The sequence below is a fragment of the Terrapene carolina genome, unplaced genomic scaffold (genome assembly GCF_002925995.2).
Source record: "Terrapene carolina triunguis isolate 2854851 unplaced genomic scaffold, T_m_triunguis-2.0 Scaffold111, whole genome shotgun sequence".
Classification (NCBI taxonomy): Eukaryota; Metazoa; Chordata; order Testudines; family Emydidae; genus Terrapene; species Terrapene triunguis.
Window position 1 is genome coordinate 13352695 of NW_020664462.1, and position 25531 is coordinate 13378225.

Below are 25531 nucleotides of genomic sequence, written 5' to 3' on the forward strand. Positions count from 1 at the left end.
AAACCTCACTTCTTCAGATGCATCTGAAGAAGTGAGGTTTTTACCCACGAAAGCTTATGCCCAAATACATCTGTTAGTCTTTAAGGTGCCACCAGACTCCTTGTTGTTTTTGTAGATACAGACTAACACGGCTACCCCCTGATACTTAATAAATAGAATGTCTCATTATCACCTTTCCTTCCACTGACAAACAATGTTCGTCGGGCAACTACAGCAATTTGTTGCATGGAGAAGGCTTTAATGTATTTTTACCTTATTCTAATATGATTTAGCGCCTGGAAACAGGAAGGTAAGGTGGCACACAGTGACCAAGTAACTCTCCATGGAACACCAGCAAACATTCTGAGCACCACCATTTAGAAACCACTGCATTAAATCACAGTATGTTAGTGTGCGTGGATGGGGACGTGTTTGCCAATAGCTACTGCTATATTTGAGTTTGCAAAGTAGTTTCTAGCCATACATTTCAAAACTTTCTCTTTTTTTTTTTTATTTAAAGAGCAGTTACTGGGGTGAGATGCAGGGGTTAAAGTTCAAAACTTGGCATGAACGGTCCTCTGTGAGGACCAATTTTTGTTTAACAAAGAAAAGCTTATTTTATTTCAAGGAAATGCTTGAAATTTGTGAATTTTTAAGCAGACACAGCAATAAACAATTAAATCTACAGGCACATTTTTCTCGAAATACTGCTAATACTAAGATTTCATTTTATAAAATAGCCTAAATTTCTCTTTTTTTCCCCCATTGGAAAAACATGACTTTCCCTCACAATATATAATAATGTACTATTGCCCTATTAATCCAGAATAGCAGTATGAATGAATTAACATTATATGGAAATGAGAAATTATTTCTCCATTTATGTTCATTTAAATTTGTAAGCTTTAATATATTGTATTAAAATATATTTTTGCATTTAATAAATAAACACGTTATTTAGCCAGCCAACACAGCATACCTTAGTGTAAATTTCCCACCAGTCATGAAATAAAACTGTTTTCTCTGTTTCACACCACTCAAACTATAGTTTAGTTTCTGTAGATCCTAAGCACAAAATTTCATCTTGTGCAAATCCATTGATCCCAGCATGGTGAAGTTGTTAGGATTCTTTTCCAAATACATATTTGGATACCTTGCAATTATATATTTTTATTATTCATATGCTTGCTTAAAACAGCACTGGAACAAAGAAAGGGTTCCAACTATCCACTTTCAGATTTTATTTATACTTTGATGAATGACTAGAACATATCAACTTCATTAAAAAAAAACCATTAAAAATTCATCCATTTCATCCTCACCCATAACAAGTTTACATTGAACAACAAACATTTTGTCCAAACCATGGGAACAGCCACGGGCACTAGCATGGCTCCCCAGTATGCCAAACTCTTCATGGGCTACCTTGAGGAAGAATTTCTGGAAAATGCACCGTAAAGTTAATGACATATCTGAGATACATCAATGATATTTTCATCCTCTAAACAGACAACAAACTCCCTCACAGATTTCCACCACAACTTCAACAACCACCACAAATCCATTAAATTCTCCGTAGAACACTCCCACACTAGCATCAACTTCCTGGATACCACGATCAGCTTCAACAATGGAACCCTATGACTACTATATAGAAGAAACTTACAGATCATCACACCTATCTTCACAGATCCAGTAATCACCTCAAACACACCAACAAATGTGTTATCTAAGGCCAGGCACTCAGATACCACAGAATATGCTCTGAAGAGAAAGTCCGGGATATACAATTAACACACTTAAAATTGCCTTCACCAAACAAGGACACTTCACCAGAGAAGTAAATTGCATCATGGAATAAGCCACCCAAATACCCCTAGAGAACCTGCTTCAATATGGAAATAAATCCCCCTCCAACTGCACACCCCTAGCTGTCACTTTCCACCTCACACTGGAACCCATATGGGGCAACAAACAATTACAACCCATATTCAACGGGGACCACATCCTGAATGAAATCTTTCCTGAACCCTCTCTTCTGACCTTCAAACAACCCCACAGCCCCTCTAACCATATCAGAAGCAAGCTTCCCACAGATTAAGATACACCAACTCGAAGTGGTACCAGACCCTGCCAGAACAACAGATGCAAAACCTGTAGATATATCTCCACTGCTACGATTATCAACACTCCCCACAACTTTCAAGATCCATGGGTCCTACACATACCTATCACAACATGCGGTATACCTCACCCAGTGCAATAAATTCCCCAACAACTATGTGGGTGAAACCAGACAATCCCTACACTCTCAAATGAACTCTCAGAGGAAAATGATAAGACACAAAAACACCCTATTCACCTGTGGATGAACCTTTCACAAAATGATCACTCTATAACTGATCTCTCAGTCCCCATCCTCAAAGGAAACTTGCACAACACCTTCAAAAGACAAGCCTGAGAGTTTAAATTCATAACTTGGCTAGACACTGAAAATCATGAACTGAACAGAGGCACTGGATTTATGGCTTATTACACCAATTTATAACCCACTAACATACTCCTGGCAAGTTGTCTTTTCTCCCCCCCTTTCCCTCCTATGACTGGAGGGGTGTTAATGGGTCACTTTCCCTTGAATGGTCCCTTGAAATCTGTGTTAACTACTTATACTACTGTGTTAACTACTTATACTAACAATCAGTTCACCTTGTATTTAGCTGTGACAGTACCTTTTCCATTCCAGAAGAAAAGAGTTCTGTGGAAGCTTGAAAGCTTCCCTCTCTCCCAACAAAAGCTGCTCCAACAACAGATATCACCTCACCCACCATGTCTCTTTAGAAGCACTTTAAACACACAATGGTAACATTGGGGCATTGTATACGGAGTGGCAATATATGTCACCATCAGTTTTCCCCCTTTGTTTCAGCATATTAGCTGATTGAATTCAAAGTCTCAGTCAAAATGAATTTGTAGAGACAAGCCTAAAACGTTTAGAATAAATAAAATTTTCATTAAACCAAAATGTAATAAACCATGTTGATCATAAATTTGTTAGCCACAAGTACTCCTCGTTCTTTTTAACTAAGAAGTCAATTCCCTTTGTCAGAAGAAGCCACGCACACTGCATTCTGTTGACCTTAACCCCACAGTGGGAGGAGGGGCCTTTTAGACGTGGGCAGGCCAGGATTTCCAATAAGACCCCACAATGGCTAGGGACTGTGGGGACAGAAATTTTTGACACTGGCCAAATATGTCTAATGAAGAAACAAGTCTATGGTCTGAGACAGATTATGGTAGGTGACACAAGAGACCAGACTTCATTTTTTCATATCATATTGTATGAAAATATTTGAATGCAATTATAATTCCATATTATTAAGATTATGCAGTGCTACCAGAATGCATGACTTTTACAAAAATCAAGACAGGTCTTTGGCTCAGAAAACTTATAATCTAAACAAACCATAAAACAGCAAGTAAAGACAATCAGTGGTGAGAAGAAAAGTATTAATTCACAAGGTGCAAAAATGTGGCTTGCAGTCAACCCTCTATTTCACCACATTCAAGACAAGGAGATGTATCTTACACGTTCCAAAATTCAATGCACTACATACAGCTTGGCGATGTTGAAGCACACTTCCCCATGACCCATTACCAACACGATGCACAATACCCCAAAACCAGGCCTGGGTAACCTTGGTTTTGGCCAGAGAGGCAGTTTGAGTTTCTTTGTTCCACAGAACCCATTCAAAAACCTCAAGATTTTTGGCCATACTGTGTCTAAGGGTGGTACACTTGCAGATACTACAACTATGAACGTGATGTTCAATGGAAGGAAGGCAGAATAAATAGATGTTTCTAGTTCAGAAAGAAAAGCCACAAAGCCAGCCCCACTACTTTCTCGATTTGCTTAGAAGTATGGGATTTTACCTAATGAAAAAAATATTTTTGTTCACACAACAGAAGAACCTTGGGGAGGGGGCTAGAGCAGCCAAAAGGAAAATCTCAGGCTTTTAAATCTTCCATTTTCAGTCCCATTTTGAATGTGCCTCACATCATCATCAGCCAAAAAGGAGAAGCTGGCTGCTGAGAAGTTCTTGTGCTAATCTAAATCCAAGTACCTTTTGTGGCCCTCTGAGTCCTTGTTTTGGTAATTTGTTTATAATAGGAGAAAAGAGAAACAGAACACTTTCCTTAATAGCTAGCTCCCTGGGCTCTGCCAGTTTTTCCACTGGCTGGAAGAAACATAAAAATAGTGGTATAAAGCACGTATTTCAACACTTTAAAAAAAATACCAGAAAAGTCATTGGATCTCTAATTTTACTCATTATTACATAAGGATACAAATACAAGGGAATATTATGGGGCTGTGTATATAATCTTGGTGCGTTCTTTTATGCAATATATGTTTAAATCTATATTCAAATTATGCTCTGTGCTCAGTGATGAGAAAAGCTAGCTTTCATTTATTTTAGGGTTTGCTCATCACTGTAGTTTATGAACACTTCCTAGGTAAGTTATGTCTGCATGGCAAGGTCCTTAATGGTCTTCATGGATGAAATCCTGGATCCGCTGAAGTAAATGAGAGTTTCTACCATTGACTTCAAAAAACTAGCATTGCACCAATGGAATTTTCTGCTGTTTTCCCTTCCCTGATCGGAAGCTCTAGAGAGTTATTTTGACTTTTCTTCTGCCCAATGAGCTGACTATGGTGGGACATCTTTTCTTACGTCATGTCTTCACTAGCAACATTAAAGCGCTGGCTGCGGCAGCACTTTAAGGTGGCTGTGAAGATGCAGCATAGCGCTGGGGAGAGAGCTCTCCACCTCCACGAGGGGCTCCCAGCGCTGGTATACTGTCTACACTGGCACTTTACAGCGCTCGGAGGGGTGTTTTTTCACACCCCTGAGCGAGAAAGTTGCAGCGCTGTAAAGTGCCAGTGTAGACAAGCCCTTAGAGAGGAGGGGTTTTGCAGCGAACTTTGATGCTGATCAAATTCTAAATTGGTCTGATCTTCTCTGTAAGTTTGTTCCACAGGTGACTCTCTTGATTTTTGATTGAGAACTATTTATGTCTGATGCTCATTGGCTTTGTCTAAGGATGAAAGTGTAATTAGAGGAGCACATCATGTCATCAAGAAGTCATCAACATGAGTCTAGCAAAAAAGCAACAGGCCAGACAAATGTCATTGGGCACTGTATCAGGGTTACCAAAGATGTAAAATAATGAGGGGTAAATGATACCAACTGACATAATTTTCTAGGTTTCAGTAAAGCATTTTCCCAAGTATCAAACCAGAAGCTTCCATACAACATATAGGAATGGGGACTTATATAGATTAAGAATTGGTAGGTACAGTGCAGAATGCTTTAGTGTAAACAGAATAAAATCCTCCTTGTTGGATTTATCAGGAGGGGTTTCCCACAAGAATCACTGGTAGCACTAACTTTATTTCACTTATACAAAAGTGATGTGGAAGAAAGGACAATCTGCACGGTCTCAACATTCACAAGTAACACAAGGACAGGAACGACTGTGGATTCTAAAGAAGAGGTAGGGTCACCAGACAGCAAGGGTGAAAAATCAAGACGGGGGTGAGGGGTAATAGGCACCTATATAAGAAAAAGCCCCAAATATCAGGACTGTTCCTATAAAATCAGGACATCTGGTCACCCTAAGAAGAGGTGAGTAATTTATGAAAGTTTTGATAAGGAAAGACAATGATCAAAGGATCAGCATGTAGAATTCAATTTCAGGAAACCTAAAGGGAGAACCAAGGCTAAGGCAAAATATACTTTGGATGGAAATTTACTTAAACTAACACAGGAAGAAAATGATCTACCAACAGGAAAATAGAAGCATGAGCTCAGTATTAGATAGAAGCAAACAAACAAAAATACCCTCGAAGAAACACAAACCAACAGAGGCTACTAGGATGTATTTGTTTTGTTATTTCTTTCTTTAGATTTATACTGCTACCCAAAAAGAGCGCACATTCCAGGCTCTAAGTACCCTTAACAATCTTTTAAAACATACTGTTGAATAGAATCCCCAAATTACTCCAAAAATGCAATACTCTGACAGACAACAGCAAAAGGTAGGAGCATTATAACCCATCAGTGCTTAATTCATCAGGAGAAGGTGGAATTTCACAAGTGATTGCCCACGTTATCGCTAGCTGGAAAAAGGAAAGGTTTGACAGATGCTAGCATCAAGAGCAGGAATGGGCAATAGTTTTCACAGGGAGGCCACTACATGTATTTTGGTAAATCATCATGGGCCACACGTTTTTACTATATTACTGGAGGGAGTTTGGGTGCTGGAGGGAGCTCGGGTGCCGGAGGGAGCTCGGGGCTGGGGCAGCGGATTGGGGTGCAGGAGCGGGTGTGGGGTCTGGGGGGGAGTTTGGGTGCAGGAGAGAGTTCCAGGCTGGTGCAGAGTGTTGGGGATGTGGGAGGAGGTGCAGGCTCTGGCTGGGAGGCGCGTACCACAGGCAGCTCCCGGCCGGTGGCGCAGCAGGGCTCAGGCAGGCTGCCTGCATGCCGTGGCCCCACGCCGCTCCTGTAAGCGGCTGCGGCTGGCTGCTGCTGGCATGTCTCTGTGTGCCCCATGGGGGGAGGAGGGCAGCGGGTCACCGTGCACTGCCTGGGTCCACAAGCACCGCCCCCGCAGCTCCCATTGGCCGGCTGGAGCACCCAGGGGGAAAAATTAGCGGGTGTGGAGCATCCACAGGCACCAACCTCCCCCCTCTGCCCCCCCGCCGCACCTCTCATGCGCCAGCGGCTCCCCGCTTACCAACTTCTTCTCCTCTGTCCCAGCACTTCCAGAGCACCGCGAACAGCTGATTCGCGGCATTCAAGCTCCGGGGGGGGGGGGGGGGGGGGGAATGGGGGAGAACACCTGGGGCTGGCATCAAAGCCCCCAGGTGGGGGGCTGGAGGCCAGAAACCTGGGTGGCAGCAGGGCCCCCAGGTGGGGGGCCACACTGGGCATAAAGCCTGGGGGTGCTGTAGCACCCCCTGCTTCCCTACTTCCCGCACCTATGAAGACCAGCTGGCACTCTGCATTGACCTTCCATGGTTCAGGTAATTCTCTGGTTCGGCACCAGTCAGGTCCCGAGGGTGCCGGACTAGAGAGGTTCAACCTGTATTAATCTCAGCCGTAAAGTATCACTAGCATAGTTTTCTGCATTAAAAAATGCAAAATGTTTGCACACCAAAGAAATACCAGTGGGAGTTCAGAATTAAAGCTATCCGAACAGGTAATAGAGGACCCTGGTATATGAGGAAAGGGGAAAATAGGAGAGCACATCAAGCCTCTGGCATGTGAGAAGGGGTAAAAATGGGTGCACAGAACCTCTGGAATGGGGGGGAAGGGGAAGAATGAGGGACACACAGAGCCCCTAGCCTAAAGGAGAGAGTTTCAGGGAGGCCCTGAAACAGAGGGGGATGGGAGGGTGGAAAGTCATGGGGTGCATGCAATAAGCTTGAACTACAGAAGCTGAAAACTGTGGACCTCCTAGTTTCAATATAAATAAGAAAAAGTTCTGGATGCAACATTCCTTCTTGCAACACCTATATTTAAAATTCAGTGTTTCCAGCAACTTGGCTACTATCATGAGTTCAATTCCTAATGTACCTTTCTTGGCCTCTAAGTGAGTACACATATATTCACATTTCTATTCAGATATTTTGATTGTAAGATGCTCATACTAAATGCTATTGGTAAACTGATTCAGTAGTATTCACTTACTGGAATTCTGAACTGATGGATTTAGTACCTGTTTTTTCTTTGTTATGACATGTTTACTTGCTTACTAAATATTAATGCAATGGTTTTGCTATATATAAACACTGGCACATGCACGTTATTGTAGTAAACACATGCACACACAGGTTCCAACATTTAAACAATGTTCTCATAGATTTGTTACATGTCTGCTGGTGAACATTGTGTTAAATTTAATACATGCAGTGGTAAGATAAGTGGGTTGTTAGCATGTCACCAGCATCGGGGCAACACTCTTCAGGGGGTAACTCTCACCAGGAGATGGGAGTATGTGGAGAATCTCTCTCTCTCTCTCTGGGAGGTAAGGGAAAGTGGGGAATCTTCCCCCTCTGCTCCCTTCAGGAGACGGGAGACATGTTTCCTCTGCTTTCTCCACTGTGGGAATCTCCCTTCCTGTGGGTCTAAAGCAGGGGACAGCAACCTTTCAGAAGTGGTGTGCCGAATCTTCATTTATTCACTCTAATTTAAGGTTTCGCGTGCCAGTAATACATTTTAATGTTTTTAGAAGGTCTCTTTCTATAAGTCTATAATATATAACTAAACTATTGTTGTATGTAAAGTAAATAAGGCTTAAGAAGCTTCATTTAAAATTAAATTAAAATGCAGAGCCCCCCAGACCGGTGGCCAGGACCCGGGCAGTGTGAGTGCCACTGAAAATCAGCTCGCGTGCCGCCTTTGGCACGCGTGCCATAGGTTGCCTACCGCTGGTCTAAAGAATGGGCAGTGGTTTTCAACCTCAACCATGTTTGCAGACCCCTAATAAATTTCAAATGGAGTTGTGGACCCCTTTGAAAATCTTAGTTTGCAGACCACAGGTTGAAAATCACTGGAATAGGGGTTTGTGGGGGCAACCTGCCACCTTCAGGGGGAATACTCCTTCCTCCTGTCTTGGGCCTTACCAAATTCACAGCTGCGAAAAACATGTCATGGACCATGAAATAAGCCCTCCCATCTGAAATCTAGCTATTGGAGGGGAAAGGGAGGGTCAGGGCTGGAGGCACCTCAGCCAGGGGCTCCTACCATTCCCCAGGCTCCAGCTGCTAGTCCCCACATTGGGACAGGACTTGCTCTTCCCCTGCACAGCTGCTCTCGGGGGAGATCAGGCCCACCTCCACCTCCAGGAACCTCCTGCAGCTGCAGAAGTGAGAGTGGCAATCACGCAACCCCCCTACAACAGCTTTGCAACACCCACACCCCACAACTCCATTTTGGATTGGGACCTCCATGGTTACAACACTGTGAAATTTCAGATGTAAACATCTGAAAACTTGAAATTGACTAATTTTCAAATCTTATGACCATGAAATTGACCAGAATGGACCCTGAATTTGGTAGGGCTCTACTCATGACCCTGTCTGACAGCAGTGTGGATTACCCTGAATTCAATTTACACTAACAACATATGACTATTATTATTTGTATTACAGTAGTGTCTAGAGATCAGGGCCCCATTGTGCTATACTCTGTATGAACATATAGCAAGAGAAAGTCCCTGCCTCAAAGCGATTACATTCTAAATAAACGAGAGAGAGAAGAAAGCAGACTAGAGGTACAGAGAGGTGAAGTGACTTGCCCAAGGTCACATTACATGTTTATATTTATATGAACTCATTCTGAACTCTCAAATTCAAGGGCCCATTTAAAAACCCTACTACAATACTATTACCTTTTTAAAATAGTTTGTTAGGAAATATTGGTGAGGTTTTTAAAAAAGAAAAGAAACGGACTTTTGCAAACCAAACAACCACATAAAAAAGGATACCCATCTCAGTACAGAGCCTTTAAAAAATAAAATGACACAGACACACACAGACAACTAAAATCTCCTTCCGTTTAATGAATAGAATATAGTTTTATATCTCACTATTAACAGTTAACTGGTATCACTCCCCCCCCCCCTGCTTATTAGCCCTAGACCAGTACTTTAAAAAGTTCATTGGTCCTGAAAACATTTCTGCCAAAATTATTCAAATCCTAGCAAGTCACAAGATAGCAAATCTTAAAAACCAGTTAATTATGATTTCCTGCTTGCTCTCTCCCTCCCCAACCAAGCCTAACATTCGTTTAGCAGTCAATGTTCCCCAAACTGCTTAATCTGACAATGTTCCTTTAAGTCCAGTTTGGTCCCCCATGTCCAGAGATATTGGACATGCGCATTTACAGTAAGGCCTTTTCTTTTCCTTATTTTTTTTTAAATACACTGCCAGAATGGTGTAAAGGGGCTTTAGCATAAAGAAGAGTCATGCCCATAGTGACCAAGAAGTCTCTTTGAGACTCCAAAAGGGATGCAAGTGAAGTATTCCTTCTTGTTGGCCTCTCCTCCAAACAAACTTATTATCCACAGATCTATGCTGATGACACAGGGAGTGTCGATAAACTAGTTAACATGACTGTGTACAGACAGAACAACGTAGTAATTAAAGCACCTTTTAAATAGTAATGTATCATTACAGATTTTTTTTACCTCCTTTAAAAAGATAAAAAAAATAAAAGAAATTCTATTCCCCGATAAAGTTTATAAGGGTATTTCCAGTGGAGAGGCAGGGCTGTGTGTAATGGGCAAGTCTGAGAACAAAGCACCAAAGAGGCTTAGGCTTTTGGCAAGTCTACACTACAAAATTAAATCAACCTAAACTACGTCGACATACAGTCACCACAATAATTAAATCACTTTTGCACGTCCACACTACGCTTCTTGTGTCAGCGGTGCGCATCTTCACCAGGAGCGTCAGGGTGAGGATTGTGGGACTGCTTCTGAAAGTCAGCAACAGTCGATGTAAGTAATACAGTGTCTACACTGACACCATGTCGCCCTAATTACATCAACCTAAACACTACGCTTCTCGTGGCGGTGAAGTGGGCAAGTTACATTGGTGGGAGCTACATTTTAGTGTAGATGCTTACAGAGTTAGGTCGATGTAAGCTAGCTTACATCAACCTAACTCTATAGTATAGACCTGGCCTTAGCCTTCCTCTACCCTCCCATTCTTTCCTAAGGATACTGGTGCCTGCTGTTTCTTCAGTTTCTGCTTTGTCACCGCTGTTACTGATAAACATCCTTATGTAGGGCCTGGGGAAGAGCATACATGCCAGCTCCCATCAAAGCAGTGCATGAGAATATTTCATCACACCAGTGCATGAGACAGGTAATGCAACAGGCTAAACAAAGTGTTGGCAAACTAACAAAATCAATTGTTGACAGTGTCCCTTTGAACTGGACACCCTTCAGAACCTATTAATACCACCCATTTCTCAATTGAACACCTCAAAGCACTCCCTGAAACCTGAGCACGAAATCTCCTCAATACTTTGTAACTCTTACCAAATGGGGAGCAAGAGACCAGATGACACAGCTAAATCTCTCATCCATTTCCTCAATTTCATGCCCTGACTATCACAACCTCCTGTTTTATGGACTCAACTACTGTAACTTTGCTCCTCCAAAGTCTATTTAAAATAATGATGCTAAGACTGCTCCTTTTTCTGACCACATCACCTCCTTACTCTGGCCACCCAAGTCCCTCCACTGGCTCCCCCTTAACCTCTACATCAAACATACGTTTCTTGTCTTTACCTTTAAGGCCCTTCACAACTTAACCCCACCCTTCCTAGCTGATCTAGTAACTCATTGTGATGTGGACACCTGCCTTCACTTTGCCAGCATTCCCAGCCTTTACTGCCCACCAGTCAGCTTCTCCCTTAAACACCTCTCTGCTTTCTTTCACTCTGTCCAACATGCATGGAAAGAGCTCCTCAATAAAATCCATACAGTCTCTTCCTTATTCTGCTTCAGATTCCTTATTAAGGCTCACTCTGCCATGACTGCTAGAAAACCCTGCCTGATAGTTACAACCTAGGCAGATTTCCAAGAGCTACATACATGTAGCTAACAAAGCTATGGAAATTCTTCATCATACTCATTCATTTGTATGTTTTAACCCATCTGTTTTGGTCTTCAGACTGTAAACCCTCCAGGGTAGGGATTACATCTTTTTTATATTTGTATTGCACCCAACACAATGGGGTCTAAATCCTGATTAAGGCCTTTGGGTGCTACCTGAATATAAATATTTACAAGACTAGCAAATTAACATGTGTTTCTCAAACAGCAGCAGAGAGCACTAACATTATGCCATCCCTGTGGTATAATTTCCTTAGTTAACTGCTACTACAGGGCAAAAAGCAACATTGTATTTTGGCAGATAATATACAAATGGCTGCTACTGTATTTTATTTCTGTTAGAGAGTGGTAAAGTTATCAAAACAAAAGAGCCACTAGACATTTGAAATACAGAAGAATTTCCCTTCGGACTATTTTTAAAACATAAAGAATGCAGTCTTATTTTTATAAATGTGTAAATGTCTGTTTCATGGTGTCATATTAAAGCAAGAGATTATTTTCCTGCTTATAAACAGACAAATTTCCTGCATAACTACATGCACTCACTTCTAAAAGAGAAATGACATGACACTACTGATACTGTATGTCTCGTTACCTGTTTCCACAGTGTTTTCTGTTTCTGCTGCCTCCAACCCATCCATGCTGTCTTCATCCTCCACTGCAGTTTTTCCTCTACTCCGAGGCCTACAAATATAAGAAGGGCACATTGTTCACAAACAAATCTTTTCAGTTTAAATGTAGCTAGGATCAAAATCATTTTATGCTGACTGAGTCATTATCATCACTAACTTATCTGGAATTTAAGTTCAGCAATTATTTATGAAATTAGATGACAGTCCTACCTACACTTTTTTGTGCTGTTGAACAAGAGTATTATACCACTAAAGGTTAGCTTGGTACCCCTTTAATCAGCTGCCAGACCATAAGATTTTGCAATTACTATTAACAGAATCATTCATTAATTCACTTCTTTTGAACAGACAGTAGGCCACTGGCATGACAACAAGAGAAAAGTGTTTGGTTAGATCTTCACATTTTTCATTATGCAGAAGGCAATTACAAGGATCTTACTTTAGAATGTGGTCCGAAACTTGTGCATTAACAAATCTTACACACTATACACAGATATATAGCCATATAAATCAGTCCAGAAAATAAATTCCAGAGAATATGACCATATCATGGAGGGGCGGGGGGGGAGGAATTTTGCTGGCGGAACAACAGTGCTAAAAATATGTTAGTTGACAAGTTACTTTTAAAATTAAATTCTGGAGCGGGTCAGAAATTCTCAGATGCAACAATATTTTACTGACAGAAAATGCCAATTTGAAATGGAAATGTTCCATGGAGACTGTCTGATTTTGAAAAAAGGGCTGACAGAAAGCAGAAAGTTTTTCACTGGGAACCCATCTGGTTTCCTTCCAGTTTACCTGCCCGGCTCCTCAGGAGCCAGCTTAGTGGGCTGATGGGAAGCCATGAGCCTGTAAGCCCGGAGAGCCCCAGATTCCAGGCTCTTCAGCAGCTCACCTGCTGGGCTCCTGCCTTGTGAGGCTGCCAGGACTTCCCAGCAGGCAGACTACCCCCAAGTCAGGGACCCCACAGCTTCCAGGGCTCGCAGCTCTAGGGCATCCCATGGGCAGACTTTCCCTATGCCGGGGGACCCAGGGCTTTCCATTTCACAGAGAATTTTGAAATGTTTAGTTTTTATTCCGAATTGGAATGAAACCAAATTTCTCAGTATCGAAATCCTCCCTGAAAAGGACTTACCCTTCTCCACACAGCTCTATTAAACACAAAAGAATCGCGTTAAAATAATTTCTCTGTACTAGACCAACTGAGCAGTCCAAAGGAACCGTTCCATCCTGCACCACCTCAGATGCTCAGGAACTAAGACAATAGGTGCAGAATTTGAACAGAATTGTTTTGGTCCATGCTCTGTTGAGTGTACTGCTGAAGCAGAGCATTCCATACCAGAGCAGTAAATGTCCCATAGTAAGGAGATCTCTCTGGTCACATTAGAACAGTGTTGGCCATGTGGAGGAGTAGAGGAATTAAAATGGAAACCAAAACAGTCTGAAATCCACAGCACCTTTCATTCCCATGCAGGGGACGCAATATTGCTGTGCCAGACACAATGAAAAGCAAATGAGTTTAAAAAAGCAGTCTTTACTTTTGAGTTTCTTGGCTTTTGTTTTTGTTTGGGTCACAATAGGAAGGAGGAAGTCCAAAATGCACACGTGGCAGAACCACTACTTTAATAAAAAATAAAATATAAACAAGTCACCCCTATTACCCAAAATGTTAGCTATTATGATAATAGCGCCCAAAGGACTGTACAAATTAACCTCCCAGGAAGCAGCAGGTCTATGAAACTGGATTGGGTCAGTAATTGCATTCCCTGAGAAGCTATTGACATAAATGTAGATATTTGATAAAGGCATAGGGGAAAAGAAGGTTGTTTTTATGGGCTCTCCATCTGTATAGTGCATATTTGGATTTTTTCTCCTCCTCAAATTATTAGTCCCAAATTTAGATTATCTTTGGACAGCTGTCTATAGAATGGAGGTTTTGTTCACCACTTTCATGTTATTTAAATGATTTTCCAGATTTTTTTTTAAAAAGAAAAATAAACAAGATGTATTCCCCTCCCAATAATGTATTAAGGCTACAACTGTTGACACATTTCTCATCTACACACCTGCTGCATAACATACTTAAACTCTAAATCTGACAAAAACTACCAACTCCATCAATAACATTAACCGGAATTAATTATGTTACTTTAAAGAGGGAAGAGGGGGAGTAACTTTTCCGAATTAGGGTCCTTTTGATATCTTTAAAGGATCACAATTTTTCAGCCCTGCCCTGAACAGATGGTGACCCTGGAATACAGCTGAATGCAGCTTCTCCTCCTGCCCCCAGCCAGTTTTTCTACGTGGCCCAAAGATGACATGAATATGTAGTGGAGGAAGAAAGATGGCCTTGTGGGAGTAAAGAGAAAACTGCATCTTCTTTAGCCATTTGCCCCTCAGCCTTCTGCAGGTCCCCATTAGTTTTCTAAAGGTATGTCTACAATTGAAACCCCATGGCTGACCCGGGCCAGCTGACTCGGGCTCTTAGGACTCAGGCTGCAGGTCTGTTTAACTGCAGTGTAGACATTCCAGCTCTGGCTAGAGCCTAGGCTCTAGGATCCTGCAAGGTGGGAGGGTCCCAGAGGTCATCCTGAGCCCGAATCTCTATACTGCAATTAAACAGCCTCGCAGCCTGAGCCCAAGTCAGCTGGTATGGGCCAGCTGAGGGTTTTTAATTGCAGTGTAGACATACCAACTGTCGAGGAGCTTCGCCTCGCCATAGATGGCCTCCCCAATGGAAAGGCCCCCAGAAAAGACTGCATACCATCCGAGGTCATAAAACGCAGAAAACCTATTCTACTGCAATATCTTCATGAGTTGCTCTGCCTGTGCTGGAAAGAAGGCAAAAAGTACCACAAGAAATGAGAGATGCCAACATTATCACGCTATAAAAACAAGGGTGACAGAAGCAATTGTAACAACTATAGTTATATTTCCCTTCTTAGCCTTTGCCCGAGTTGTCCTGAATAGACTTCAAACCCTTGCAGACAGAATCTATCCTGAATCACAGCACAGCTTTAGAGCTGAAACGTCTACTATCAACACGATCTTCTCGCTGAGACAACTACAAAAGAAACGTAGAGAACAAAAAAGTCCCTGTACATAGCCTTCATCGATCTCACAAAGGCTTCTGACTTTGTCAGTAGAAGTGGACTATTCATGCTTCTAGAAAAGATTAGCTGCCCCTCCCAAGCTCTTAAGCATGATTCGATCCTTCCATGAACACATGTTCAGCACAGTCTAATATGACAGCTAAGTGTCTGAGGCTTTCCAGATTCATAGCGGAGTTAAGCAAGAGTTGGGGCAAGTACACAACCCGTTTGAGATCTTCTTCTCCCTGCTACTGAAACAATTTGGTTCCTCAACTGAGGGGATCTACTTGCGCACAAGATCTGTTGGAAAGCTGTTCAATCTTGCAAGACTCAGACATAAAACCAAGACTCTGGAGGCCCTTATCCAACATCTCCTCTTTGCTGATGATGCAGCAGTGACAACCCACACAGAAGCTCATCTTCAAAGACTAATGGACAGTTTTCCCAAAGCCTGCCAAGACTTTGGGCTTACCATAAGCCTAAAAAAGACTAACAACGTGCCAAGGAGTTGAGGAAGCACCCTCCATCAAGATCAACAACTATGAACTTGAAGTGCTGAACGAGTTCACATACCTGGGGTCCACTAACGCTGTCAATTTTTCACTTGAAACAGAACTCAACATCTGCATTGGAAAAGCCACCACAACAATGTCTAGACTGAACAAGAGGGTATGGCAAAACAACAAACTGACAGAACACACAAAGATCTGCGTGTATCATCTTGTGTTATCAACACACTTTTGTATGGGAGCGAGACATGAACCTCATATTCTCATCAGGAAAGGAGGCTCGACAGCTTTCATATGCGTTGCCTTCCTCGAATCTTTGGAATCTCCTGGAGGGACAGAGTCACCAATACTGAGGTGCTCAAACAGGCCAGCTTATCAGCATGCAAACACTCCTCAAACAGAGACACCGCCGCTGGCTTGGGCATATGTGCTTAATGAATGATGGGTGCATCCCAAAGGATATCCTCTATGGGGAACTGGCATCTGGAAAAAGACCCAAGGATGCCCAAAATTGCGTATCAAGGATGCATGCAAGTGAGACCTCAAAGAAACGGACATGGATGTGGACAAATGGGAAGATCACACTCAAGACCGCAGCCTTTGGAAATAAGAGCTTAAAAAAGGTCTCAGGAGTTAGGAGAGGAAGCAGTCCAGCTTAGCAGAGGAGAAAAGAGCTCGCAGAAGGCAGAGCCCAAAGGGTTGAAACATCACCTTTAAATGTGACAGATGAGGCAGAGATTGTCTCTCTCGAGCGGGTCTCTTCAGCCACAGCCGCGGCTGCCATAAAACCAAACTGAGTAAATTCTTTACCTCTCAGGGGTGCATACCCATGGTTTCTTGAGACTGAAGGATGCCTTCTACTAGAAATACCCTAAGTGGATTTACTCCCCTCCATACAGCAGAGCAGGGAGGAAGCAGTTATCTGGATAGAACACATTTGCCAGCATTGTCCCACCCTATTCCTCCCCCCTCCTCCCCACTAAAAAAAAATCCGAACAAGTGAACTGTTGATTAATGGACTCCTAATCATTAGAATATTAAAGAAGTGTGGAGAAGAACAAAAACATATGTTTTAATGTTACCATCTTTGCAGTTCTTTACCATCTACATAATTTAGACACTTTGCACTCCCCATGCTCACATTCAACAAACAAGCTAAAGGCATTTCACATATACATAACATGTGATGTGTTTCTAGCTGAAATCACTAGATGTGATGTATAAAATAGAAATGCTAAAAAGGTACTCAAAAGCAACCACATAACAATGGTAATATCTCTAACTACTACCCTAATTACTTTTCTACCTACCTCCTAGCAATAATACAACTTAAGTCGCAGCTCCCGGCAGCAAAAGAAAACAGTTTTTTCCAGCTTTTCAAAATAAACAATTAGTTCAAAAATTTTCTCCCCACATAACTATACTCCACAACACCACTTTGTATAGAATAGCTCACTGACTAGTTGAAAATATTCCTTGTGTTTATTTCACAAGGTATATAAAATTGTGAATTTTATGTTATAGGTATTACATGAATATACAAAACATAAAAACACATCCTATACATTTTTAAAGGCTTTATTTCCGCAGCAGTGTTCACTTTTTAAACCCTGCCACCACATCTTAGCAACTTATTAACATTAGCAAAATCACAGGTTTAGACTAATTAAACATAATTGCTTCTTTTCAGTGGAAAACGTACCCACATCTGGTGTTTTCATGCAGTTCTCCCCTCTGCACATATACTACAAAAGGCCTTCCAAATACGGCTCAGGTTTAAAATAAATCCATTAGGGTGAAGAAAAAAAGTGAAATGAAGAGTCAGGGTATATTGGTAGCTTAGTTTAGTTAGGTTTCAGCACTTAACACTATCAGAAGAGATTTTATAATCCTGTATTATAATCTAAAGAGATATAAAATGTCTATGCCAGGTTCTAAAGAAAGAACTAAAAAAACCCACACAAATAAAAACTTGCAACAATAATTTAGTGTTTCAAAGAAGATACAAGAGAAAATCCCAATAGTAACATCTACACAGACAACTCAATGGTTAAAAGTCTATATAAATATAAAGTCTAAAATTGATGTTTACTTTTCATTAAGTAATTTTCATACAAGGTTTATTATCTTGTTACACAAGTGTTTGATTGGTTTGCAGAAGATCCACTCAAGTACTGAACCTATTACTGTAAGTTTTCCTTTTGATTATTCAGTTATACTTTTAATAAAGTTAATATTTCAGGACTTCATGCACCACTCCAGAACATTAAGAAATGCATAATAGATAATAAGCGCTTTGAAGGTACATGGTATTTTACACTGCTCAGTGAATTTCTTTCTATTTCCTTAAATTACTGACATAACCAGAACTAAAACGGGTTTTGTAGAGTGTCTTTCATTCTGAATTCAGCAACAGCTCATGCAAAGCTTTGCAGATAATTAAAAAAAAGAAAACTGAATCCAAATATTGGGGTTATCAGCTACTCTTTCTGAAAATTAGCCATGTGATTTTTAATTATGAGGATAACCATCAGAGTCCGAAAGAAAGAAAAAAAACTTGGTTAACATTGTCTGAGTAACTGCATTTCTAATAATTCAGTGTCTTCAAATAAATCACTGCATTATCAGCACCGGGCCTGAGACCTTCATGCTGATGTGGAACTTTAACACTCAACCCTCTAGCCCAAAAATGAATAAAAGTGTTGCTAAGTGAATTCCCAGCATACATATTCTCCTAAACAGGTGCCTGTACCTAGCTTTTCTTTTATAGAGAGTGTACATAAATATTTTAATATACTTTAATCCATTATCAACAATAGGGCCTATCCGCAAAACACGGTCACACAGGAACTAGAGATGGAACAAAGCTGCATCTCAACTTCCCCCTAATTTAGGGGTTTTAAAACAAAGTTCTAGTTCAGGCCTATCTGAACTGGAAACAATACCAGTTCAGGGGGAATTAAATAGAACCAAAACCATGAAAACATGACTAATTATACACAAAAACACTATGCTGCATATGAGCTACGATTGGTCATACATAATAAATAAGGCTAAGATTTTGTCATGGGTATTTTTAGTAAGTCACTGACAGGTCGCGGGCAATAACCAAAAACTCACAGACCCCGTGACCTGTCCTTGACTTTTACTTGTGGGGAAGGACGGGGGGAGGGAGGAGGGGGAGAGAGAGACTAACAGAGCCCCGCTGATGACTGCTCCAGCCCCACTGCTCCTCCTGCAGCATTGACCCAGCCCCGGGCCACTGCTCCAACATCCCTGGGCGCTGACCCAGCATCCCTAGGTGCTGACCCAGCCCTGGGCCACTGCTTCTGAGGCAGGGGCTGACAGCTGTTCCACTCCCTCCGCTGCGGAGGACTGAAGCTGAAAATGTCACAGAGGTCTGTTGAAATCACGGAATCCATGACAGAACTGGATCCTTAAGAAAAAAACTCAAAAAAGCAAGGAAATTAAAAGTTACCACACCTACAACTATAATTACTCTACTCATGCAGCTACAAGGACACACACACCATGAGAGCAATTCAGACCAGGTCTACACTACAAACTTTGATCAAAGCACATTATGTCAGCATAAACCTGCCAGTTAGTATATCGCTTGTGTGTGCTCACACTTGGCTCCTTGCACCAGCACTGCGGGTACTCACCAGGAGTTCTTGTGTCAGTGCACACTGCGGTGCACCATGGGTAGGTATCCCAGCATGCAACCCACCAACGTCCAGCGCAGCCTCTTTTGGGAAGTTTTGACAACGCATAGTGGGGCAGAAATGAGTCATGCAGGGGTGATTGGGAGCAAGGGGTCAACTTCCCAGCGTGCAACTGTCTCCATCCCACGTCATCTCCATCCCATAATTTTCATGTATTTTTCGAAAATCCCACAAACCACCATGGCCATCCTCACTGTCCAGCATCTCTGACAGAAGCGTGGAGCCTGCACAGCTCTGCACTAGTGTCATACGTTTTGCAAGCACAGGATGCACAATCCTCCAGTATTTGCAGAGCTGTAAGAAGAACCGAATCGCAAAGAAAATGATTATTTCATGGAGCACAGATTGCTGTGGCACATAGGTTGTTGGTGGTGTTCACAAAGCAGCTGCAGATGGCAGAGCACTGCTTCTGGAGAAACAAGCACTGACTGGTGGGATTGCATTGTAATAAAGGCTTGGGATGATGAGGGGTGACTGAAAAACCTTTGGATGCACAAGGCCACATTCCTGGATCCATGCGTTGAGCTCGCCTCAGCCCTTCAGTACAGGCACACCAAACTGAGAGCTGTACTGACAGTGGAGTAGCAAGTTGCAATTGCACGGTGGAAGCTTGCAACACCAGATTGGTAGCAATCAGTGGAAGTCGGTTCGGAGTTGGAAAATACACTGCGGAGGCTGTTGTCACCCAAGTGTGTAGGCCCATTAATCGTCTGCTGTTACACAGGACTGTGACTCTTAGCAGAGTACAGGACATAGTGGATGTAAATGCAGCAAAGGGATTCCCAAATGCATACCCATATTCAGACACCAGACCACTTTGCCTCAGAGCAAATCAACAGGAAGGGCAGCTTTTCTATGGTTACGCAAGCACTGCTGGATCATTGGGGACGCTTCACTGACATCAATGCTGGCTGATCAGGAAAGGTGCATGATGCTCGCATCTTTAAGAACACAGGCCTGTTCAGAAAACTACAAGCAGTGACTTCCTTTCCCAACTAGCGGATTATCATTGGCGACGTTGAAATGCCAGTAGTGATCCTGGGGGACCCAGCCTACCCCTTGCTTCCCTGGCTTGTAAAGCTGTACACCAGTTACCTTGACAGCACCAAGGAAAGATTCAACTACCAATTCAGCAGGTACAGAATGACAGTTGAATGCATTTTTGGTAGACTTAAGGGATGCTGGCATTGTTTACTCACAAGATTGGATCTCAGTGAAAAACATATCCCAATGGTTATAGCTGCCTCCTGTGTACTGCATAATATTTGCGAAGCAAAGAGGAAAGAGTTGCTGACAGGGTGGAGGGAAGAGGTGGAGCAGCTGTCTGATGAGTTTGAACAGCCAGACATAAGGGCTATTAGAAGAGCTCAGTGCAGAGTTATAGGGCTCAGGAAGGTTTTGAAAGAGCACTTTAACAGTGAGCCACAGTAACGTGTTGTAGTGTATTATGCTCTACCTGCTGTTTTGTGGCCTGTTAAGAATTGTGTGGTGCTTAAAGTGTTATATTCATAGATGTGCACCATCAATGCACCTATTAATTTTGCGGTGCTTGCTGTACATTTATGATTATTACACTGTGTTTGTCACACTGTACAGTAACAAGTAAGTGGGTCCTTTCAGAAGTACTAGGCACTCTGCAGCATTTTTTGTGAGCAAATAAAGAAATTATTTTCCAAATAATATTATTTTATTCAGTAACAAAACCAGTTCAAAGAGAAATCCGTGCAATTAAAAATCAAATACATTAAAAACTTAATAAATTAATAGAACTGATCTTAACAAGGGGAAAAAACATTCATGTTCATTTTACCTCCACATACAGCCACCATGCCCCCCACAGGTCAGTGTATGTGAAAGCTGTGGTTGTCCATAATGTCCCCCTTGGGCAGAGTGGTAGGGGTAGGGATGTAGCTCCTGATGCCACATGGCATGTTGAGGGGGGATGCAGGGAGGTGCTGTAATAGAGTTCTCCATGGACTGCAAAGGGAGGCGAGCCCGGGACTGTTGAACCTGTAGGTCGACAAGAGCCTGCAGCATCTGTGTCTGCTTCCAGAGAAGCCCCATTATGTCCTGATGCATCTCCCTCTTCTCTCTCCTGCTGGGACTCCTGGGCCTTTCTCCTGTCCCTCTTTTCTTCTCCAAGCGGCCTGCAATGTTCATCCTCCAACCCCTCTGCTCACTGTCTGATGCAGCATTGGCTTGCAGTATCCCATAGAGCATGTCATCCCAAGTCCTCTTCTTTCTCCTCCTCATCTGGCTCAGGTGTTCCACAGGTGTCGAGGGGGAGTCCACAACAGCAGCAGCTGCAGATAAAACACAGAGGTACCACTGTCAATATAGTCACAACCAAAAGTGAAAGTTAAGATTCAAAACTCCCTTCCCTTGCTCTGCTGAAGTTTTAAACAAGACATGTTTATTGACATGTCTGCTTCAGAGTGCTTGTGCACGGCACCACTCAGAGCTCCAGCCACAGTGAGTATGGCCTGCAGAGATGAGGGAAATGAGTAGGGAATTTCTCGGTTGCATGAAACTATGAGCACAGGGCAATGGCACTGAATTCTGGCACCATTTTCCACAAACGGTGGAAATTTTAGCTGATATCTCACTCCTGGAGGGTAACAAAGGCACAGAGAGCACAGCTGCTGCTGGTGTCCTGATGCCGCCCAACCCCGTATGCTGATAGCCTGTTTACTGCAATGGTGCCTGCCAAAGTTATCGCTGACTGGCATGGGAAAATGTCCTACCACAGAGGAAGAAATAGGGTTACCATACCTAGAAACCTTTGGGAGGATTGCAGAGTGCCTCTATGAAAGTTTCATCGAGATCTCTCAGGGGAATTCAAGGTACTTCCCTGTGTTCATAAACAAAGTGCTCCACATGTCCCCCCTTACCTAACTCCACAAGGGAATGAAAACAGATAACAATGCTACATCTCTTTGTTATACCGCTACCTCTTCTAGTACAAGTAAATTAATGAAAAGTTGATAGCTGTGTCCTGTTAAATTGGGGGCACCATCAGTACATCATTGTAATGGGAAATACAATTACACACTTACCCGGGGTTCCTTCCCTAGCATCGAGCTTGCCCGTGCTCAACAGACTGGACTGAGTGGAGTCTTCAACAGGTCCTGGCTTGAGACATAGCTGGACACCCTCCGATCACCTGTTCCCCCATCCTGCTTCTCTTCTTCCTCCACTTCTCCTGGCTGTTCGTGCCAAGGGCCTGTGGTACGGTCTCCTCGGAGGTAACCATGGCAGTGTGAGGGGTGGTGGTGGAGTCTTCATCAAGTAAGGCATGCAGCCCTTTGTAAAAGCGGCAGGTCTGTGGCTGGGCACCAGATCAACTGTTGGCCTCCCTGGCCTTCTAATATGCCTGAAGCAGTTCCTTCACTTTCAAGCGGCACTGCTGCTGATCCCCGTTGCATTCGTTCGCCTGCATCCCCGTTCAATCTGCTTGTAGATGTACATGTTTCTATACCTGGTCCGTAGCTATGCTTGCACAGCCTCTTCTCCCCACAGGACCAGGAGACCCAATATCTCCTGTTTTCTACAATGCAGTGTGTCTGGAGCACGTAGCTGGCATGGTCAGCTAGGCAGCTGCACATAACAATGGAGAGCTGCTAGGTGTGCTTGCCAAGCTGGACAATCAGGAAAAGGCATTTCAAAATCTGCAGGGCTTTAAAGGGGCGGGGGGCCTTTTGGTTTCCGTGATCCCTGGGCAGAAGAGTTCACAACTGTGACCAGAGTAGTCAGTGTCAGGCATTGTGGGACAGCTGCTGGAGGACTATTAGGGTCAACATAAGTAATGAAGTGTCTACACTTGTGCTTCGTGGACATCAGTACATCAATCATGGCTCAATGCTACTTGGAGAAATGGTGTTACTAGATCACTGTAACAAGGCACTTACATTGGTGGGAGACAAATTTAAGTGTAGATACATGCACAACTAGGTGAATGCAAGGCAGCTTATGTCAACCTTACTTTGTAGTGTAGACCAGACCTCAGACAACACAACACATCACAGCCTTAACTCTGCTTCCGTAGGGATGCCAGCCTTCCAGCAACTCCCTACCTCAACCTCCCCATCACCACCACAAAAAGACTCTTATTATTATTTGTATTACTGTAGCACCTAGGAGACCTAGGCATGGACAAGGTCCCCATGGTGCTAGGCACTGTACAAACAAAAAAGAAAAAGATGAACCCTGCCCATGGAGCTTATAATCTGGGGCCTGGTCTACACCTAAAAATTAGACTGACCTCACTACACCACTCAGGACTGTAAAAATTTTGCGCCCTGTGTAATGTAGTTAGGGCAACCTAATCCGCACTGTAGACGTTATTGGATGGATGCCAGAATTCTTCTGTTAACCTTGCTACCGCCTCTTGGAAAGGTGGATTATCTACGTGGACGGAAAAAACTCTTCCGTCAACGTAGGAAGAGTCTACACTACAGCGCTACAGCAACACGACAGCTGTGCTGCTGTAGCCACTGAAGTGTAAGACCACAAACAACTAATGAATATACACAGACAATATTCACTAGCATTATAGACGGTGGTCTCGGTACACCAGCGGACTCGCTATTGTCAAGTTTTTTGTGATGAGATTCCCACTGATCTTTTTTCCACAAAGCTCTGGGAATTGTATATCATACCATTCATGTTTAAAAGAACAGATAGATATATTCACAGAAATATAATACATTAACCAAGAAGTGCTCCAAACACATGGAGGATTTAATGCAAAGAAACCAAAGAAAAATTTCATTTAATAAACAAGTTGTATTCTGGCATATAAAATATCAATTGACAAAATAATAAAATAAAATGAACAGTAGTAATTCTACTCATATTCACATAGTGCTTTATCGGTTTCAAATCCTCCATGACCTATTACAACTTTAAATAATCAGATCTCTTCAACATCTTCTTTCTTAAATTTGTCCATTCAAAAACTCCTTAGTTTCGTCATAAAGACGGGAAAAATATCAAATAGTATCAATATAACCCACTGGTAGGATTTCAACATGTACACTTAATTTTTCCATTTTAACATGTTTATTTCTAGATGTGTCTGGATAGGTTGTAACCATATTATTATAATACTGAATATTTCCTCTATATCTGTAAAGAGAGTGAGCATTTTCACAGTTCCATAGGGACTTTAAGTTACAATAAATATTCTTAAATAGAACTAGATCTAAAAACTACAGAAAGAGTTTTAGTAGTGACCATTAGAAGATTTAGATTTTTGAAGGGTGATATTTCTCATCAAAAATGCAATCTAAACGTAAAAGTGTAGATTGACTCAAAGGTACTTAATTAACTGATACAAGACTCCCTTGCATTCTAATATTAGCCTTAGGTTCCAAAGGATCTCCATTTTTTTTCCTACAACAATATTTTCTTTGATGTAAACACTAGTCAAAGATTTAACACTTTCTCTCTGGCTCTGTAAATAACTGAGAAAATTTTCTCCTCAAATTACCTTTCTCCCTCTCCCCCCCTCTAAATTTGAAATTTTCAGTGTACCAATCAAAGTAGGAATCAAATTGATCAACTCTACTTTCAGTGCATGAACTACAGGGGAAAAAAAGTGCTCTAACAACACTTTAAATTAAAGATGCTGAAAAGCTGAAGAAATCAGCAGAACTCACTGTTTTACTTACAGTAGTAGCCAAAGCCAGGAGCAGCAGGGAACGAAATGGATAACCAAGGATCCTCTGGGCCATGCCAAACACTCCCCACCAGATGTTAAGGAAGACTTTACACCATTTCTCTAATATTCCATTTCCTTTTCAGAGATATTGCTAAAGGTGAAATTCACCTGACAGCAGAGAATTCTTCACAAGACGCTGATCACAACTTACATTTAGCCCCTAAGTAGCAACCTTGGCACTGGA

The 25531-nt window shown here is 42.3% G+C and overlaps 1 protein-coding gene across 1 annotated transcript in view; it reads right to left on the bottom strand.

Moving 5' to 3' along the window:
• The window catches only part of KMT2C (lysine methyltransferase 2C), a 311979-nt gene that overhangs the window by 223769 nt on the left and 62679 nt on the right, over nucleotides 1-25531 (bottom strand). Inside the window, exon 2 of the mRNA XM_026652136.1 lies at nucleotides 12263-12351. Within this exon, the coding sequence (XP_026507921.1) occupies nucleotides 12263-12351 (89 nt within the window). The remainder of the gene's footprint in view (nucleotides 1-12262; nucleotides 12352-25531) is intronic.